Here is a 16985-nt window from a genome sequence, read left to right on the forward strand (position 1 = left end):
TTGGACAGAACAAGGTCCTTGCATGGTCCTGACTCAAACCTATGGGAAACCAAAGTACAAGAGATGAAAAACAAAAAGTTTTGGACAGAACCAAGGCCTTGCATGGTCAGGACTCAAGCCTATGGGGAAACCAAACACACAAAAATAAATCTCGTAATATTTTGGACAGAACAAGGTCCTTGCTGTCGGACTCAAACCTAGGGAAACCAAGTACAAGAGATGAAAACCAAAAGTTTTGGACAGAACCAAGGCCTTGCATGGTCCACGGACTCAAGCCTGTGGGGAAACCAAACACACAAAAATAAATCTCGTAAGTTTTGGACAGAACCAAGGTCTTGCATGGTCCTCGGACTCAAACCTATGGGGAAACCAAGTACAAGAGATGAAAATCAAAAGTTTTGGACAGAACCAAGGCCTTGCATGGTCCACGGACTCAAGCCTGTGGGGAAACCAAACACAAAAAAATAAATCTCGTAAGTTTTGGACAGAACCAAGGTCTTGCATGGTCCTCGGACTCAAACCTATGGGGAAACCAAGTACAAGAGATGAAAACCAAAAGTTTTGGACAGAACCAAGGCCTTGCATGGTCCATGGACTCAAGCCTATGGGGAAACCAAACACAAAAAAATAAATCTCGTAAGTTTTGGACAGAACCAAGGTCTTGCATGGTCCTCGGACTCAAACCTATAGGGAAACCAAGTACAAGAGATGAAAACCAAAAGTTTTGGACAGAACCAAGGCCTTGCATGGTCCACGGACTCAAGCTTGTGGGGAAACCAAACACAAAAAAACAAATCTCGTAAGTTTTGGACAGAACCAAGGTCTTGCATGGTCCTCGGACTCAAACCTATGGGGAAACCAAGTACAAGAGATGAAAACCAAAAGTTTTGGACAGAACCAAGGCCTTGCATGGTCACGGACTCAAGCCTGTGGGGAAACCAAACACAAAAAAACAAATCTCATAAGTTTTGGACAGAACCAAGGTCTTGCATGGTCCTCGGACTCAAACCTATGGGGAAACCAAGTACAAGAGATCAAAATCCAAAAGTTTTGGACAGAACCAAGGCCTTGCATGGTCCACGGACTCAAGCCTGTGGGGAAACCAAACACAAAAAACAAATCTCGTAAGTTTTGGACAGAACCAAGGTCTTGCATGGTCCTCGGACTCAAACCTATGGGGAAACCAAGTACAAGAGATAAAATCAAAAGTTTTGGACAGAACCAAGGCCTTGCATGGTCCACGGACTCAAGCCTGTGGGGAAACCAAACACAAAAAATAAATCTCGTAAGTTTTGGACAGAACCAAGGTCTTGCATGGTCCTCGGACTCAAACCTATGGGGAAACCAAGTACAAGAGATGAAAACCAAAAGTTTTGGACAGAACCAAGGCCTTGCATGGTCCACGGACTCAAGCCTGTGGGGAAACCAGACACAAAAAAGTAAATCTCGTAAGCTTTGGACAGAACCAAGGTCTTGCATGGTCCTCGGACTCAAACCTATGGGGAAACCGAGTATAAGAGATGAAAATCAAAAGCTTTGGACAGAACCAAGGTCTTGCATGGTCCACGGACTCAAGCCTGTGGGGAAACCAAGCACAAAAAAAACAAATCTCACAAGCTTTGGACAGAACCAAGGTCTTGCATGGTCCTCGGACTCAAACCTATGGGGAAACCAAGTATAAGAGATGAAAATCAAAAGTTTTGGACAGAACCAAGGTCTTACACGGTCCACGGACTCAAACCTATGGGGAAACCAAGTACAAGAGATAAACATCACAAGTTTTGGACGGAACCAAGGTCTTGTATGGTCCTCGGACTCAAACCTATGGGAAAACCAACTACTCGTAAGGAAAAACTACATTACGTAGAATTTGGATTCATCTGAGGAAAGCTCTCCACTCGCCATTGGGTCAGTTCCCAAACTGCGGGGATTCGCAAGTCTGCTCTTAGATCTGCAGCACCAAGGGAATCGATGCGACGTAGGGCAATACGTCACCTGAGAAACAATTTGAGTTCTTTACCCTCCGTCAACTCCTCGGACGGTACTCTCATACTTATCACAGAATATTCAATTGTTATTTTTGCTAGTTTCCTGAGTTAAACTTGCTATGAGTTATCGCCGTAATGTTTGGTAGTGTTGGTACATTAGAATTGATTGGATTATGTTTCAAAACTTCCTGCTCTAAGTATCATTGAAGAAACAGACACAGGGAGCACACCCTTCCATAAAATAATGTTGCAAAAAGAGTAGTATTCAAAATAAGTAGGCAAAATTTCCTTTCTTATTAAAACAAAGAAACAGTACAGCATACAACAAAAAGCTGAAATCAACTTGTGATAAAACTTGCTACATGATAGAAAGGAAAGTTACAAGGAAGCAAGAGAAGGCCGAGGAGGTAGCACAGACGAGAGGTTGGGCTACTGCTTCGAGGCCTTGTCCCTTCCCCCATGCTTTCGCATGCCCATAGCTCCGGCAGCAAAGGAGCCCAACTTGAGCCTCACGCCGCAGTGGGGAGGATGCAGGTAGCACAGAGGAGAGGTTGGCTACTGCCTCAAGACCTCGTTTCATCCTCAACGCTTTCACGTGCCCGAAACTCAGGCAGCAAAAGAACCTGACCTCAGGCTAACACCATCTACAAAGAAGATGCAGGGAGCCGGAAGTTGGGAAGCCCCCGCAGAAATTTGCCGGCTGCAAGGTAGACAGTGCTGATGGTGGAAATTCCTTCTTCGGACATACCAAAAATCTGGCATGACCAGAACCTGCTTCGGATTTTGACTAAAAGCGTGGGAAACACCCTCTCCCCTCTGTCATAAGGGAATATTTCTTTGAATCTATGCCTTCGTTGCCCGTATATCACTCTTCTGAGCCTGAGGAGAACGTGGCGCCTTTGCGGCGGAGAGAGTTTTTCTTCCCCGACCCTCGTCTCAAACATGACTTGCTGCGGGAGGAAGCTGAAGGAGGAGACTAAGGAGCTGGTGCCTAGGCAAAGAAACTTGCTCTCTTATTTATTTGAGGAGATAGGGTGGTGGCATTTAATTAGCGCAGCTTCCCAAGGAACGCTACAGACAAAACGTCTCCAGCTCGACTTCCAACAAACCTCTGCAACGACAAGACTAAAGGAGCCTCGTCGAGGTGCACCTCGAACATCGGGACACCCAAAAGTACCGCGTGGCCAAAGATTATGGAAATATCTCATGATCCGTGGGCCTAGTAAATTCGCGGCCCATGCCCTTGCTACATGATGGCCCACGGACTACGGCCCACGCCGGGTAATAACTAATGCCGAGGACAACCTCCTGCCCGGCCGCGTACGGGATACCTAAGGAGAGGGAATAAAACAGAACCAAGGCCTTGCATGGTCCTCGGACTCAAGCCTATGGGGAAACCAAGTATAAAATTATTATTATTACAAGTTATGGACTGAACCAAGGCCTTGCATGGTCCTCGGACTCAAGCCTATGGGGAAACCAAGTATAAAAATTATTATTATTACAAGTTATGGACTGAACCAAGGCCTTGCATGGTCCTCGGACTCAAGCCTATGGGGAAACCAAGTATAAAAATTATTATTATTACAAGTTATGGACTGAACCAAGGCCTTGCATGGTCCTCGGACTCAAGCCTATGGGGAAACCAAGTATAAAAATTATTATTATTACAAGTTATGGACTGAACCAAGGCCTTGCATGGTCCTCGGACTCAAGCCTATGGGGAAACCAAGTATAAAAATTATTATTATTACGAGTTTTGGATAAATCAAGGCCTTGTATGGTCCTCGGACCCAAACACGGCATCAAGCCTCCAGTTCTCTCCTCGGCCAGCATGGGTAATCATTACTTTTCACTGGTCGGCCTTATTGGGCCAAACACTTATATTAGAGTTATGGCAACATCTTTTTATTATCAAGTATTTTGGTCTTAGTTGTCATCGCTTTAGATACTTTCTCATTGAGCCGAGCAGCATTTACCAATATACAAAAATATAAACGGAATATGCAAAATGAAATAATAAACACTTTTATTAATATAAGAGATTATTACAATGTACGAAAAAGGGCTCAAACAAGCCTATACAAAAGGAGAACTGCTGAAGCAACGATAACACTCGCAGTACAGAGAAGTAAACAGTCAGGCTTCTTCTAAAACTCATCTTCAAGGTCTCTTCAGTCTCTGCCTCAACATTGCTCATATCATGACAAGAACCTTCTTCGGAAAAGGATGAAGAACAAGGAAGAAGAATTGAAGGAGAAGGAAGAAGAATTGAAGGAGAAGGAAATAGTAAGGAAGAAATCAATGAAGAAGATGGAGGAGATGAAGGAGGAAGATGGAGGACATGAGTAAAGAAGGAGGAGAAGAAGAGAGAAGGGATGAAAAGAAAGAAAATGAGCAAAAGAGGGAAAAGGGAAGGCACCAAGACGGAACTGGTGCTGGGAAGACTATAAGAGGAAAGCGGAGGAGGGCACCAAGGAGCAAAAGAGGGAGAAGCAGAAGCACTTAGCCCCTGCCTCAGCCCTGACTCCTAACACGTTGGTGCCATATTAGGTATGCTCATGAGGAGCCGGGTGGTGCTGGTCTTGGTTGTTCTCGACTCAGTCACGCCGAGAGTTCGACACGACGAGTCCCTGCTTCGGATTTTGGCTGAAAGAGAGGCGAGACAGATCTTAAGTCTGCGCCACCCTTGCCCTGATCGAGCCATTTCAAGCTTTATCAGAATATGGTGTCTAGAGGAGGGGCATGATTTCTTCATCATTTGTTGCGATCTCAGAAGAATAGAAGGGAGTTAGTACGAAAGTGATGGCCTCCTGCTTGCCTTCTTATAGGAAGAGCAGAACGGATGGCATTAAATGCATTCAACCTTCCCAAAGAATCTGAAGAAAAAAGAGGCGTCCGTTCCACTTCTCCACCTTATCAAATGAGCCGCCGGATATAAATGAGCCTCGTTAAGGGGAATTCATTAAGGGCGCGTCTGGGACATCCAAGCGGCAGGAGCATATTCCGAGCGGATTAAAAGGAATCCCTCAAAAACCGCCTAACTTCCTGGGAAACCGCTCACATAAATGCGGGATCAAGCTAAATGGGCCATATTAAGGGCCCGGGTTTGCCAAAACCCTCCTTTCCAATCCGGAATTCGGATAGAAGGGTTTTGAGGGGCTATTGTGGGGCCCAGCAATTCGTGGACCAGGCCCATTTGCCCTTAGAGAGTCCGAGGGCCCAATCCGAGGAGAACTGTGGCCCAAGCTCCATGACGCAGAGCACGGACCAATTTTTGGGAGGCAGCCGAGGACAGTCTAGTCCTCGGCAGGCCCATGATCCGCCCAGAATAAAGGGATAAATTCGTAAGGAAATCCAAAATACCTTGGGGCGATTACCCTAAATACCCTTCTGGATAAGGCCCAATGCCTGACAGAACCGTACTCTACAGCTTTATCAAGTCATCCCCAACAATTCCGGGATTAGACTGATGGGACCAATGTCAGTATTTGTAAAGACTGACCCTACACGTGGACGAAGGACATCAAACGCACACTAGTATAAAAGGAGAAGTAAGTGAATCTAGCAGGGGGGGAAAAAAGGAGACTTCATGAAGAAGATCGCCGGAACGATCCATGCACAGAACAGAGAAAGTCCTCCGTTGGACAGCCGGAAAGGACCACAAGGGTCCTCGGATCAAGTCCGAGGAGCCCATTCTCAGAAGTGGCAGCATGGCGGGGCTTTAAACGTTTAGGCCCAGTCCATTTTCCACAGGGATCTTTCTAAAATCCAGACCGGACCGTCCCCCCGTGACCAAGCCCAAGCTTTTCAAGCCCACTCTCTACAAATCGTATTGTGAGGGATCTCTCCCGCGTGAACCCAAAAATGTCACTGGGCCGCGCAGGAATCGTGTCCTTACAACAATAATAATAATAAATGAATTGAAAAAATATTAAAATTATAGAGTATAATTTGTAATTTAATCTATTTTTATTTTATTGGTTAAATAATAAGAGTGAAAATCAAACCATACTAAGTATTAAAATGATCCACAACTTAATAGAATGGATAAGAAGATAATATTATACAATGTCATGCATAATTATAGTCTCAAGGATGGTGTCTTGTTACCAAGGCACAATTCCAAAATATATAACAATTTAAATTTTAGTGTTTGGCTTATGATCATAGTTTTAAAAATTGGTTCGGACTAGCCTGTTTAACTAGTTTAACTGGGAACTAGGCACCAATTCGGTTTAGTAAAAACTCCTAAAACCGGTTATAAACCGAGTAAAACCGAGAATCGGGACCAAAACTAGTTCTTTGACCATACCAATTTTTAAAACCATGCTTATGATAGCTTGACAATTGAGGAATGAGCAATATGTTTCAAATATTAATATATTGCACAATACATCATATCTACATTAAAATTTGATTTAAGATCCAATTCATGATTTTTAACAATTATGCATAACATGATTATAGTAGGTAAATGACCAGTTACATTACTTTAATTAGAGATTTTTTTTTTATAAGTACAAAGAATTCAAATCTACGATATTCACTCCATAATGATTGTTTTTTATCATTAACTGTGACATCAATTGGTTTTTGGGTATATGAGGGATACAAACTCACTTTCCTTATTCGTTGACAAAAAAGTTTATTTAATGGAGTGATTTTCTTGCAAATAAAAATATAAAATTAAGCCCACCTAACATATAATGTCAATACATTGTCTTTTCGTTGGTTTTAATTAACTCAAGTAGTGAAGTCTTTGGTATGCTGTAATAGCTCCTGTAATAGAATAGTTATTCATGTGTAATAGCAATTCGGTCATTTGGTTGCATTTTTATTACATGGATTAGTTATTACATTGGAATGACTATTCTTTAAATTGAAGAATAGTTAATAGCTATTCCTTAGAATATATAATAAGTTTTAAAATTAATATATTTCCAAAAATATAAAGTTTCCTTATACATCGTCTTTTACAAGCTTTCCATATGTAACAACCAAACTTATGAATAGTAATAGTTATTCCATTACAATGTCTTTTATTCCCAGTAATAAAAATTATTATTCCTAATGTAATCTACATTCAGTATACCAAACGTACCTTTAGAGTTCAAACTCTACTTACACCAAAAACCAATTACTATTTTGATACGATAAGAGCAATCATTATGAAATAAATGTCAAAAATTGGAATTTTTTATATATATTCTTTTCTATTTAGAAAATTGATAGACTATAACGTACTAACATGACAATGATTTGATGACCCTAGAAAGATAATTGTTTAAGTGTTTTTGTTACTCACATTTTGAAAATACCACTTGTTGGTCCCTAGGAGAGACCAAAACTTCATAAAAATTAAAATGAAAAACCAAAGGGGTTGAAAGATAATAATAGAAAAACTAATGGTGGCGGCTTCTATTTTATTCTTTTCTTTTGCATATTTTTTAAGTTTTTATTCAAATTTATTTTAAGTTCAAGTGATAGTGAAACCATTTATGGCATTTGTGATTCAAACCCCACCTCTCACTTTCTTCATTCTCTATTTAAAAAAAAAAAAAAAAAATCTCTCTCTCTCTCTCTCTCTCTCTCTCCTATTTAAACACGATTGCAAGATTCAAAGAAAATGCTACCCATATTAATTACAAGAAACTCACTTTAAAAAGGAAAGAAAGAAGAAGAACAAGGAAAGATGTATGTGACAAATTATATCTACTTTTAATTCAAATATCAAGTAATTGCTCATCAAAAAAAAAAACCCAAGTAATTAACTTAAGCATTATCGCTTAACACCTCACCAGTGTCTCTTTATTTATTTTTTTTTTCTCTCTATCTTAAAAATAAAAATTAAAAAAATTAAAAAAAAAAAGAAAAAGAAGAAGAAGAATAGCACATTAAGCTATATACCATCGACAACAGGTAATTAATAAAGGATTTTATGAATTGTAGATCATAAAGTGTTATGTAAAAATAAATATCAAAATGTTTATAAAAAGAAGAAGAAGAGCAATATGAACATGTGATTGGGAGCTGAGTAAAATAAAAAATGGTATAATATTAATGTTAGAGTAGTTTATTAAAAAAATATATATATACTAAAAGCAAGTTACAAACAAAAGACATGTTGGCAAATTGGCAACAGAAAGAAAAGAATAAAAATAGAAATGAGCTGCGTGTATGAAGTGCAAGCCACAAAGTTAACCAAACAAAACAACTATCCACTAGGGATTGAAAATGAGAGAAATGATAAGGATTGGTTAGTACATGTTGAAGCTGACCCACCCCAATGACAATTGGAAAAAATAAGTGTCCGGTTAAAATCCAAAAAATAAAACCTTAGCTCTCTCTCGTCACGGTGCCGTGTACGTCCCTCAACTCACACACATCTCAGTTCAGTCTCATCCATTATCATTGCCATTGGGCCATCCATCAGGACCCACTCGTTAATATCTACAAACTTATTTGCCTTCTAAATTTTCTTCCAAAATAAAAATAACTTTAGCCTTGAAAATAGGTTTTATTTTGCTCTAAAAGTTTGGTTTTTGCATTATTTAATTATGCAGTTTCTTTTAAGACTCGATTTTGGCTAAATTGAGTTCAAAGTAAAATTTGAATTCCCCAAAATGGAGTTTTATGCAGTATTCACTTATGTGCACAGCAAATTTGGAACTCGAGTTTAATTCCACGTCGGTTGTGCCACATCAGTATTACTTGCATATAACTCGACTTTGGTAAAATCGAGTTTCAAAAGAGGTTATATAACTAAATAGTTTTCTTAAGAGACTTTTTAATTATATAATTAAGGAAAAAACTATTACAGTACTTAGCCAAATAGGCCCCTGAAAATATCATCAGGTGAGGAACAAAAAAAGAAAAAGTGTGGATGGCTCAAGTTCATAAGATTTTGGTTCTAGTTTGGATAGCAAAATAGACATCTGACTCATTAAAAAAAAAATCCTAAGTCGTGTGGATGGCTCAAGTTCATAAGTTTTTGGTTCTAGTTTTTCTTTCTTCTATTTTTTGTTTATTTATCAAGGAGATTAAACAAGCAATAATTTTGTTAAGAAGTGTTGTAATTGTACAAGTTTACAATTATTTTATTTATAGTGTTTTAAAAGTACAAGTAATGTTTGGTTTCAAAAAAAAGTACAAATAATATTTATTTAATATATATTATTATTTGACTTACAAAATGTTTGTATGGGTTTATTAATAAAAATGTGTAAAATAAAGGAAAACTTTATCAAAATTATATAATTGAAAATATTTATAATAAAGTATATAATAAAAAGATCACCCTAGGTTGCGTGATAAAATAGGTAGTTGTTATTAGAATATTAAAATTGTAAAATATCTATTATTGAAATTGCCTTCTCAAAAATAATAATAATAATAATAATACATTTCTTGAAATTGCCAGAGCAGCCTTTTAAAATTAATTTTCCCTTTTTTTAAAGAGTTAGTGGTTAGCAAAAAGATTAGAATGCAAAATCTATGAAAAGCTCAATGTACTTTCCAATGCATTTTCAAAACAATTTGTCAATTTGAACCCTAAAAAATTGAAGTGTATGCATGGACCACTAAACCCTGTAGTTCATGGGATATGGCTGTCTTTGCACTGCAAGTACATAAAAAGTATACGGATTTAATCTACCAGGGATCAAAGTTTGGGAATATATATAGGGTTGAATTTAAGTTACACCACTCAATATTTTTTAATTGAATGTAAATTTTGACAAATCCACCATTAGATTACATTATTTTCGTATATTCTCCATACTTTCAAATTTAAAGATGATCAAAGATCAATGGTAATGTCATCAATCAATTGTTTAAATTCGAGTTTTTGTAGTTTAAAATAATGCATAAAAGATGAGTTTATGGATCGAATGGTAAATTACATCTGACTAGCATGAAAATTCGCATGCATGTTAAAAACATATAAAACATGTAATTCAACGGTGAAATTCTCTAAATATGAATTCTATAATAAGTTATTAGATGATATAGTACTACTTAGAGTTATACTGAGTGTAACTTAAATTTAACTTTATATATATATATATAGACACACACACAGCAAAACGAGTAATATCCGAATTGACATTCCAGGCACTACTATGTATTTATTTATTTAAAGGCTGAGACTCAAAATTAAACAATTTTTTTAACTTTCCAAGAATCCAACTTCAAAATCAATTCAACGCTTTGTTGTGCTACTTTGTTTTTCACATATTAAGGATTTTCATCAAAGTGACTTCATTTATAATTGTGCTTTCTTTAATATCTTTACAATATGATTTATATTGCCTTTTTTTAAAAAATAAGTTGATTTAAAAATTGCAGCATCAGTATTCCAAGGTGAAACATGCCACATTTTAAAAACTATGAAATTGAACTTGTGATGCACATGCACAGGAGTTGGTACCTACTTCAAAATCAGTTTAAAGGCTTTATTAGGATTTTTTTTTTTTCATATATTAAGGATTTTCTATTTTTCTTCAAGGTGACTTTATTTATAATAATTCTTCTTTCTTTAATATCTTCACAAAATGATTAAATTTTTTTTTAATGCCAGCATTAACTAAAAAAAGATGATGGTCCACTTCATTTAGAAATAGCACAAGTTGTGCGCAGTCACATTTCTTGATAGGACATTGGTTCAAGGTCAATAGATGCCAAATCTAATTGGTCGTAGCATTTGCATATTCAACATTATATCATCTCACCACAGACCAAAAAATACCGATTACAGTCCTTGTCATAGTTAATTTCTAAATTACTACATGTCTATCAGAATCAAAATTCATGTTAGCACATACACCTTGTACCACATTAACCCATCCTTGGTGGCTAGGTAGCAAAGATATCATATTGCTGAAGGAAAATCCAACTCAATTTGGGAGCATTTTGCAGTCGGCCAAACAAACAGAATTTCAAGATACCAAACTCACAAAACCAGAAAGAAAACGTGGAAATAAAATTAAGAAACAGGAGCATTATGTGGTCGGCCAAACAAACAGAATTTCAAGATACCAAACCCACAAAACCAGAAAGAAAATGTGGAAATAAAATTGGGAAACAGGAAACAGATACCAAAGAATTTAGTAAGGCCACCAACCATACTGTTCTATTATAGAAGACAAAAAAAATGTGTTAGTTATGTTTGCATTCTCCAATCCAGAGAATCTACTTTTCATGTACTTGGTGGTTGAGGACATATACTACTTATTAGCAGCAACAGACGTGGTTCAGAGTTCTGCACCACTTGTGCAATGCTAATTTCAACATGCAGTGTGGAAACCAAGCTTAGCAAGTTGATATATATATATATATATATACATATAAAACATGTTCTGCTATGCTAAACTGTCAATCTAGAGGAGAAGTAAGCAAGGTCAGACATTAGGACCTAAGGCAACAATAGATAGTTAGATACCATAAAAAATCACATCTATAAATCACTCCAAGAAGCATTTTGCTACATTTTTGCTAGCAGCAAATCATGATATTAAGTTGTTCATAACATACTTCATAAACATTTGAGATAATTAATGCTTTTAATCACAAAACTCCCCACCTCAAGAGCAGTCATTTTGATTTTATGTCAAGAGAGGAGTTGGCGATTGATTCAAGATGGGAGGATTTGTGAAAAATAGCAATGCTCATTTATAAAATCAATCACCAACTTTTCTCACCGGACTATTGAGAGTAATAGAAGCAAGCGTAAATCGATTCATCATTTGGGTCTTTTTCTGAAACATATGCGAGCAAATATGGGTAAAAGGATCATTCTCTATTCAATTCAAAAGTACATGTACAATGAAATTGGGCTACTCACAATTTAATCTCAGAAAAATAAGTTGATGAGACAGCCAAGCCTTCAACATCATAAGTACGAACTAGCCTCTGTCGCTTGCCGGGTGCCTCAAGCCAACAGAACTCCAAATGGAATGACTTGTATTCTGCCACACTATTTGCCACATCACATGGGCATCCCATATACATGCCACCAGGCAAGAGTGTAATCTGGTAACCCCCATCAAATATAACTAAATTGTCTGACTGGGTACCCGTCCATGGAACATTAGTGGTAACTTCACCCCCAGTAGATGTTGAAGTAATATCCTTATTTTTTGTGTGGGGAAAAAAGAGAAAAGTGACTTAGAACATAACTTTACATAAACAGATCATAACATTATTATTTCCATTTTTATCTTGTTTTAACAAACTGCTGTAACAAGTAGTATCACAATATATCACTGCAGTATTTTACTACTTAATCATATTCCAGAGCACGATTTGAGTTGCCGAAGTACTTTATTATCCCAAAACAGAGAGAAATGAGCATGTCAGACAGATTGGGAAGCAATAATTGGCAGTTTAGAGTACGTAAAACCTGTTTGTTGCATGCTTTACAGAGAGACAATAATAATGTCAAATGCTTTATATCTTCATTTCTATTAGTCAAGCAGCTCAAATTTCTGCTGTTTACATATTATTAATAATAATAACCAGCTCATATTTATTATTTTCGGATTCATGAGGAAGTAATTTGCCTATGAGGGTAGGATACCTGAATAAGCTGACCCTTGCCATTTATTTCAAGCGATGAAACTGTATCAGCTTCAGCAATTGTTGCTCCATAAACACCACTGCGTTTTGTGATAGAGTGACCTTTCCACTTACCAAGATATGGAAGAATCCTGTTTGTGTTTCCCTGGAACTGAAGAAAGATATCTAATGTTACCACAAATCACACTGAATATGTTTCCTTGTAGTGACAATATTTATTAAAAAATAAAATAATGTTGAAAACCCAAAAGCTACTCACTATCTGCTGCTCAACAAAAAATTGGGAATTAAACTCACTGTGGTATTGTCAAGGGAAGGAGGAAAAGGCACCCCATCACCTCTTTCCTCAAGGAAGACGAGAAGCATTTCTAGGATGCCCTTTGGGTCCATAATATGGAATGCTCTTGCTCGCATATCTTTCTCCAGTGAATAGAGGCAGTTCTCGCATACAATAGAGGGACGACGAGATGGGAGCTTGAGATTTCTGCATGGTGAGGGGCATTGGAAAGAACAAGGAAGTAAGCATATTCATTGAGAAACAATAATTGTTAGAAAGGTTTATAGGTCCTCCACATAAAGGTATCAAGGTCACATAGTAGCAATCTGCAACTTGTAGATCCTCAATTGTGAAACTTTGTGAAAATGAAGGAGGTCCAAAATAATCAAATTGATAAGTTCCCATCTGGGAGAGAAGTTTAAAATCTCATTTTTTTCAAGTTTTTCAAAACCTCACTTTTCTCTAGGTACAATTTTTTGAAACAACATTTTCAAAAAGTACTAACCAAATCTCCAAACAGGACATTAACTGATTAATTATTATAATGTTTTAAACAAAAAGAAGTGTTCAAATTATTAATTTTCCAGTAATTGGACAATTGCTCAACTAATTGCTCTTTGTTATTGCCCACTAAGCATACACATGCTCATCCTATGGGCAGTCTGGATGGTTAAATAGATGACATACAAGTGAGAGTTTGACACTACGGAGACAGTCATATACCATAAGCATTTGCAAGCATCTACTCTTTCCACGTCAAAAACGTACAACTTCTGGCCTATGTGCATACCATATCTATATGGAACTATCCATTTCTGTTTTCCACATTTGATAGTGAAGAATCAGCACTTCAAATGGAGCAACGGCCACTATTACAATTTATAGAATTTCATAATAATCCTTAAGATGATAATTTTGAAAGCATTTTGCACAAAAGAAAAAATTAAGAAAAACAGAAAATTTAATCCATAGGCTAGCTACAGAAACCTGTGGAAATGAATTGTATGGAATAATTACATATATATGGAAAGACTGAGCAAATGCAATCAAAAATCTAAACAATAGAAGCTAATACATAGAATACTGACTACCTATTGACCAATATTCATTTTGTTTAATGTATTGTTACAATGAAAATAGACATTCAAAAATGACAACATAAACTTTGTAAAAATCTCCATCAATTGCAGCCTTTAGTTTCACCCAATAATGGGCAAAACAATTTTCTATTCATTTTTTTTTTCTCATCAATTTTAACAGGCATGAACCATATTACTAAGGTGACAGCATAGTCCCACTATTAATTGCCAGTAATGTATAAAAAACATCATTAGAAGAAGTAACTTACTTTGGCGATTCTTCACCAGTGTCATCTTCCCCTAGAACCCCTTGCCTTAATACAGTCTCTAACATGCCAGCTGTCTGGTATCTTAAAGCAAACGCTCTCTCCTTTGGGAAAAAACCAATCTGCAGACTAGTTGGAATGGATATTCAACAGAAACAATGGGATCACAAAAACCTATTCCAGGAGAAAGCTGATAAGTGAACTCAAAACCTATTTAATGTAAAAAAATGCTAGAATACTTACCTGTTGATATTTGTCCACAGTGAACATGTTGGTTTCTTTAATTTTGTACTCTGCCCATTCTGGCTCATCATCATATCCCGAAATTGAAGTGCTTGATGGAGGCTGTTTTATGTATAACCTATATAGTAGATGATAATTAGTACAATAGAATCATACAGCAACAAAAAGTGCAAGATACACTGCTATTATTATTTGATATGATATTAAGGCCAATGCCCTCTAGAGCAAATGGCTTGTCCTCCCCAATTCATAGGTAAAAGGTAAGTTTATAGGTAAGTAAACTATGCAGGAACGTGAGTTTTAATCACCCATTTTAAGGAGAAAAAAAAAAAAAAAAAAAAAAAAAAAAAACTTGATATCAACAAGTACCATAAAATTCTTGTTCCAGTTACATTTCCTTCAAAAAAACCAGAACCTCAATGAACTGCCATTTTTTCTTTCATTTCTTTTTTCCAAGTATAAAAAATGTTGTAACCAATACACAAAACTCCCACTTTTACAGGGTGTAGGAGAAGTGATTGGTATCAAAAGTGAAAATGAAAGTTAAAAAAAAACCCAAACTTGCTCATCAAAAGACTCGGTCGTCTACTCCCAAATTCATTACAAAATTCAGTATAATCATACATAACTGGCCACCATCATTAGAGACTGTAGCAACAATATTGCAATGCCAATCATTTCATGAAGATAGACCCTGCTTTGAAGCCCTATTCTGGGACGAACTCTCAAAATGTCCTTAATAAACATAACAATCACTTCCGATCAACAAATGTCCAATGCACCGCAATTTCTCAAGCAAATGGATCATGTTATACTTAAGCAATCTTCAATCCTTACATAGACTTGAGTCCAGTAAGTCCTGACATGGTTCACTAGACTTCCCCTTTCATTTCAAAATATTTTAACCATCATCATTATATCAATCTCAGAATTACGAACAGCGTTTTTCATCCAGTTTATTGCTCAGTGAACAACAATTAATCAATTAAAAAAAATTTGATCAACAACTAATGCTCATTAAGAGTGACACTTACGTCTGAATGAGACTAATGAGTTCATCTTCTCCATAGGAGCTCACGGCAAGCTTTGTACTCACTTTTTGCAACAAATTCCCGTAAGCATCAAATTGCTGCCAAATTTTTTTTTAAATCAGTACCCCCAGAAAACAAACAAAACACTTTTTTTCTCTGTTTGGCCTGGCAATGAAAGATATTTAAAACATAACTAGACACAAAACTCCATATTTGGAATCAAATATAAAATAAAACGAAAGACCCAGAATTCATTTTCTCAGAAACCAAACAAAGAGCTCAGAATTAGAAGAAGAAAAAATATATATATACAAAAAGTAGTTAAAAGCAATTAGCAGGAAATGACTGAATAGACTTACAAAGAAAGAACCTTTCCACTTGCCCAGGTTGAGTTTGAAGAAGCTGTGAAGATTATCAATGCTCATGGAGTCTTCTTCGCTTGGTTTTTGAGCGTCTCCTTGTTGTTGGACAGTGGTGGACGAAGGTGAGTCATTGGCCCGGGTTACGGAGCCCCGGAATGTGTGACTGGAGCGGAGAAATGGGTTTGGGATGGAGATGGAGAGACATGTGGAGAAGGGTCGAGTAGTATGGGAGTTTGGTGGTTTGCGAATGGGAGGGAGTGAAAGTGAGTAGTAACAAATGGAAGCCATTGAAGTTCTGTGGAGGAGTGGATTAGTGTTGTCTCTTCACTCTTGTCTGATATACCATATCCTTATTATCTGAAATGGTTTGGAGAGTTTGGGTTTGGGAGAGTTCAAAGCCCAATTTCAAATGGGTTAATATAGGGCTCTGGCCTTGTCTGGATTATCTCTCATTATTCTTTTATATATATATATACATACTAGTCTCGTCTCGTTTTTCGCGTGAGATGAAGTTTTTATTTTTTTTTGTTTAGTGTCATAATTTTTCTTTTATTTTTTTGGATAAGTTTGTTTTGAAGACATAGATTAATAGGAGGGTATTTTATTTTTGAGGCATTTTACGTGGAGTTGGAAATATATTTTTATCAAATTGTCCATATTAAACCTAGGGTTTAGAAGTATTTTTGAATCACATGAAAGTCCAATCCAAAGAGCAAATTATTCTATGTAATTAGAAAAATATTACTAATAGAATAAATATGTTTATTTTGTTATATTAATTGTTTTAAGCATAATGAAATTTTAATATCATTTTTTTAAGATTTATATGGTAAACCATTGAATTTTTTTTATTTGAGAAACAATTGGTTTGAAATATGGTATTCCTACTAAAATTTAAAATTTTTTGCAACAATTGAAACAATGTCCAACAAAAAGGGAAAAAATATAATTGAAGGATATACACATTTTTTTAGTAGGCTTGAAACATGTCTATCTATATAGCTATTATATCATGCAATTTTCAATTTGTAAACACATATATATAGTATGATCAAATCACTATACTACTCTTAGTGTCTTTCTATTTTGTCTAAAAAATAACTAAAGATTACAATTTTTTACAAGAAAATTTATTGAAATATTTTTTTTATACATCGATAG

The 16985-nt window shown here is 36.3% G+C and overlaps 1 protein-coding gene across 1 annotated transcript; it reads right to left on the reverse strand.

Moving 5' to 3' along the window:
* Positions 1-11492: 11492 nt before the first annotated feature.
* LOC115976935 lies at positions 11493-16199 on the reverse strand. The gene is made up of 8 exons (XM_031098506.1): positions 15822-16199; positions 15466-15560; positions 14432-14549; positions 14192-14310; positions 12864-13050; positions 12568-12717; positions 11833-12119; positions 11493-11746 (listed from the first exon to the last, which is right to left on the reverse strand). Exons 1-8 carry the CDS (start codon positions 16110-16112, stop codon positions 11731-11733), a joined length of 1263 nt encoding a protein of 420 aa, XP_030954366.1. The 5' UTR covers positions 16113-16199; the 3' UTR covers positions 11493-11730.
* Between the last annotated feature and the right edge of the window lie 786 nt (positions 16200-16985).

Source organism: Quercus lobata, chromosome 2, assembly GCF_001633185.2.
Source record: "Quercus lobata isolate SW786 chromosome 2, ValleyOak3.0 Primary Assembly, whole genome shotgun sequence".
In the NCBI taxonomy this organism is placed as follows: domain Eukaryota; kingdom Viridiplantae; phylum Streptophyta; class Magnoliopsida; order Fagales; family Fagaceae; genus Quercus; species Quercus lobata.